This window comes from Channa argus, chromosome 10 (genome assembly GCF_033026475.1).
Source record: "Channa argus isolate prfri chromosome 10, Channa argus male v1.0, whole genome shotgun sequence".
In the NCBI taxonomy this organism is placed as follows: Eukaryota; Metazoa; Chordata; class Actinopteri; order Anabantiformes; family Channidae; genus Channa; species Channa argus.
In genome coordinates, this window is record NC_090206.1 from 26,889,860 (window position 1) to 26,894,648 (window position 4,789).

At 37.3% G+C, this 4,789-nt stretch overlaps 1 protein-coding gene across 2 annotated transcripts; it reads left to right on the top strand.

Moving 5' to 3' along the window:
* The first annotated feature begins 468 nt into the window (after window positions 1-468).
* Window positions 469-3,262, top strand: tmem216 (transmembrane protein 216). Of its 2 annotated transcripts, none has more exons than XM_067518138.1 (5): window positions 469-490; window positions 1,097-1,574; window positions 1,855-1,947; window positions 2,688-2,889; window positions 2,994-3,262. In XM_067518138.1, the coding sequence occupies exons 2-5, from the start codon at window positions 1,559-1,561 to the stop codon at window positions 3,007-3,009; spliced, it is 327 nt and encodes a 108-aa protein (XP_067374239.1). In that variant the 5' UTR covers window positions 469-490; window positions 1,097-1,558; the 3' UTR covers window positions 3,010-3,262. The 2 variants fall into 2 exon arrangements, with proteins under 2 accessions (XP_067374239.1, XP_067374240.1); XM_067518139.1 differs by lacking the exon at window positions 469-490 and having other exon boundaries at window positions 1,102-1,110; window positions 1,481-1,574.
* Window positions 3,263-4,789: the final 1,527 nt, after the last annotated feature.

Below are 4,789 nucleotides of genomic sequence, written 5' to 3' on the forward strand. Positions count from 1 at the left end.
AAGAAGTTCTTAAATCGTAGTACTGACGTCACGTCGTTTTATCACCGCTCAGCCGTCCGCGGTGGATGCTTAGCATAAGTGTGATATTAGTGATGGTTACTGTGAAACTATGTGTGTTAAAACAGTTCGTTTCCAGCTGTTATATACTTTGTTGGGAAATATTGTACATCTTACTCTACTACATTGATTCAAGAAGTGCAGTTAGTAGTGAACTAAGGTTCTTGACAATACTGGCAGATACCCACTACTGTGCGAGCTAAACATATATACATAATAAATTCAGGGACTCAAAGCATTGAGAATATTTTACTTCAAAAGATTACTTGAATAAATTTACTTTTTTGCATCCACCAGTATCAAGAAGAGGTGTATGTATTTTCATATACAACCTGAAGGGGGCAGAAAGTCAGCACCGTTGCTGTTTAATATGAACGAGGAGGAAGAAGTACTTCCTCCAAGCTGTTTCCATGGCAATCAAATATGGCGCCTGGTGAGTAACGTTTGTGCTAAATAATTCTATCGGTTTATATCGTTGGTATTAACATATATTCATGTTTATTTATTTAGGCACGAAACATAAGTACTAAGCAAAGAAGATGACAATTACATCTTGTCAGTATTTTGTTAAGTTTCCTATTAGCTTATAATTGACCTCGCTCTTAGTTGTTTAGGTAGTTAGCTAACGTTAACTAAGTTAAACTGCTAAATGTTGCTGAACATTAATAAAAGTTAATACACCTGGTTATCACAGAAGAAAGCATCTTACAGTGCATTTTTTCAGGTTATTAAAGCTTTTAGAACAATATCTATATTCGATAACAAGGATCCTTATTACTACTATTGTGGCAGCTTCTGCTGCTAGAATCACTGAATGCCGTCGTTGTTAGTGCTACTGTTCCAACTGCCCACAGTTCTGGATGTTATGGAGCACTGGGGCTGTTTTATCGTGGCCTTTTTCACTTCTAGTCAATCAGTGTTTAAGTCATCACTAAATGTATCCCATATAATAACGTATAAGCCTCACATTTAAAACCACATCTACCAATTCTGACTTTAACTCTAACAGCTGTATTTTCTCTTTTGTGTTTCTCTGCAGGGAGTCAACACATTGTATCCTTCACATGAAAACTAGAGTCAGAATCAGCTTAGATTTATTTATTGCCAAAGTGGTTTACTGCATATAAGGAATCTTAACCGGGTTTGCTGTTGCTCTCATTGTACTCACACATTGTACCAATAAGTACTATGCGTTCATGAAAACAGAAGTTTAGAGCCAGTTCAGCAAAAACAGGATTAAAGTTAAATCAAGACAGTAAACATACAAAAAATGATGTAAAAATGATAACTAAAGGAAATATGCAAGCAGAAATAGATACATATAGAAACAAACAATAGCTAGTGTGCAGGGTAGGCTGGAATAAATGTTGAATTGTGATGAAATATATTTGTCAGGCTGTTTCCTCAACCATGTTGTCCTCAGCTTTCTTCCACTCCTCTGCAGGTCCTCTTCTACTTGAACATCTGGTACTTTGCAGCTTTCTACCTGGCAGAGGTTCTCATGTTCATCTATAAAGGTATGTAACTAGACGTATTACCACCGAATTGCATGATTATTAGTCATTTGAAGCTGTGTTAGGCACTAAACTACAGCGGCAAAAAAATTATTTGATCAGTTATTACAAGATCTTATTGTATTATTATTATTATGAGAAACTTCTGACTACTGGCGCATCACTAAATAATGTGACTGTTTTTGGGTCAACAAACAGAATATCACTGCTGTCACTGTAAACAAGTTTCACCTCATATTATTTTAAAATAATTTGTGGTTCAATGTTTCTTACATTTGTGCAGGAATTGCACTCCCTTACCCATCTGATAATCTGGTTTTGGATTTGGTGCTGCTGATCATCTTCCTTGGTCTGGAGATCCTTAGGATCTTTTATGGTAAGTGAGACACCAAATGTACATTTAGACAGGTAATAAACAGAATCACGCACCTGTCACCTCACCAGTCTCCTGTTCAGTTAGTAACTGAACACTGCTGAATGGAGATGAAGGTTAGAAGTCCGCCACCCTGTGTAAATAATATTAGCTGCTGTTTTTTAAATATTTTTAAAATGTATTTTAATGTCCACGACAACAACCTCTGTTTTTTTACTTACCAATGACAGTTTTTGAACTTTTTATCATTTATATTAACAATATTCCTGCCAATGATGTTTCCCAGTTAATTGTTTAAGTCTCATATATGTAAGATTTCAAAAGAAATGCAAAAATTCACGCAAAGATTTCATGTAAAAATGTAAAATTAAGATACTCACTTTCCCATCATATGATAAAAAAAGCTTCACAGTTAAGCAACTGAAATCATTTGGTTGTTGATTAGCTTGATGTTGATCAGCCACAGGTGGCAGATGTAAAGAAATGCAGTACTTAAGTTAAAGTGTAGGACTTTGCTTAAAAATATTCCACTAAAAGTAAAAGTATCAACTCAGAGGCTGTTGATATCAATGTACAAGTCTATTGCAGATTTGTTCCATGTGTGTCTCACACAAGTTTAGTCAGTTAGGACTCATTTCCTACTTTGAGACCTTTGATAAGTTTTAGCCCTGAGAAACAAGGCAGGAACACCATCACCTGAAAGAGAACAGAAACTTATCTGTGTGCTGTGTATGTGGATTCAGGTTGGAAGGGGAACCTGTGTGAGCGCTCTCTGGCCTTGTGTGTGTCGCTCTTCATCCTGTTTCCCTGTGCAGCACTGGCTGTTTACTACCTACTGCTGCAGACCTTTGTCCTGCGGCTGGAGTTCCTACTCAGTGCCATCCTGCTCTGCTTCTACAGCCTTGAGTTCCTGCTCGGAATCCTCGCGATATCGGCCTTCTCCAGGTGACGCAGTCCTCCGGGTTTAGTCTGCATCATCTGTTTTAATCTTTAATTTTTCTTCTGTTTGGAAATTCAGATGTTTTTTACCTTTTTGTTTTCTTCTTTAGGTCCAAAGTTTACTGAAGAGGAAACACAGGGACAGATCAACAATGAACTGTAAATTGTACAAAGCTTCCTTTGGATACCACACTGTACTGTAAATATACGATGTGTAAACTATTATACTATAACAATTATACAAATTATGCACATTTTTAAACAGTTTTCGTAAAACTGAGCTGAAGACATTTTTGTAAATGAATATACATAATATTGCAATGGGCCAAACTGTGTAAATAAGACCGAAGGCAAAATAAATGTCAAATTTTTATTAGTGGATCAGAGTTGGCTGTATGATACAGTATATGTGCAGTGTAACAGCTTTTCATATGTGATAAATTCCCACAAAATCAGAGCATTCACTTGTTTTAAGATGTTTCCCAATCTGTGTCCATATGAGCATATGATTTTGAAACAACTCAAACATTTTATTTAAAATACCCCAAACTCTAGAACAATTAAATTGATAAATGCTTAATATTAGTCAATATCAAGGGTCTCAGTCTTTAAAAGGGCAGAAATGTTAGTTATTAAACAGGATTTTGTAGGTGATTTTTAGAAAAACCTGGGTAAAACATTCCCATAGCTATATATCCACATCTTTGATCTTAGTTTGTGTTTTATCCATTTATCCATTTACTGCAGCTGCTTAATCTCATTCAGGCCATGTTTAATGAATCACCAGCCATTATTAGAAAAACCCCTGGAAGCAATGACAAAAATAAACTCTTTTCATGTTGCACCTAAAGGTTAGTGTAAAATTAACTAGGTACAGGTCTTTCAGAGGGTTTGACAAAGTTTGGATGTCCCCAAACTGTACCACAAACAAAACCAGCTGGAGGACACGTGAAGAGCAACACTGGACTTAAAGGAATCACTCGAAAGATGAAGCGAACCATTTAGAATATTTGTATTTAACAATGTATGAAATAGTCGTATTAGTTCTGAAACTGCCCCCACAGCAGATTTGATGTGAAATAATCGAGGGGTGCTAAAATCGAAGGGTTTGGTCAAAAATGGTGTGTAAATCATGTAGGAGGAGCATTTTTAGATGCTCAGAAGTATCTGGACAAACAAATGCAGTAATATATTTGGCCCAATCCCATTTGTCATTCTCTGACCTCACTAATGTTCTTTGTGTTGTACATGGAAACTTCAAATGTCACAGTGTGATTTCTGCAGTACTTCTTCAGTGTAGGAAAGGAGTAGAGCTCCTTCAGAAAACATTAAACTAAGGAAATGGTTGAATGGTCGAAACACGTAACAGGCTGCCTAGAGTTGGGACTGGAATCGTTGTCTTTTGCAGGTGGAACCCATTGACCTGTCCTTGTCCTCTGGTGATGCTCTGCCAGGTCTCGAGCTTCGATTTTGCCTTCTGCTCAAACTGAGCTGAATGTTTCAAAACTAATTGGACCATGTTTCACAGAAGAACTGTGATGTAAAAACAGCCTAGAGAACCAGCTACAGCTTCATATAGGCCACTGCTGCTGCCACAGGAAAACTACCACCTCTACCAACGCAGCGAGCAGCACAGCTTCCACTACAGTATAAGTACGTTTACTGTTAGTGAGAATCTGCTTTTTGGCCACATTTCAGTGCATAAGTGTTAAAAACTGCAGAAGAAGGTGAGTGAAGAAAAGAGGAAGGAAATGAAACGAGGAACGAAGGATGACAACAAAACATTTGTTTAATGAGCTCCAGCACATGCTGAGTGCTGAGTGGAAGTGGAGGAAGGTAAGGAGACAAGCAAAGGGGATGAAGGAGATGAAGGAGAGGGAGGAGGAGTAAAAATCTGTGTCGGAGA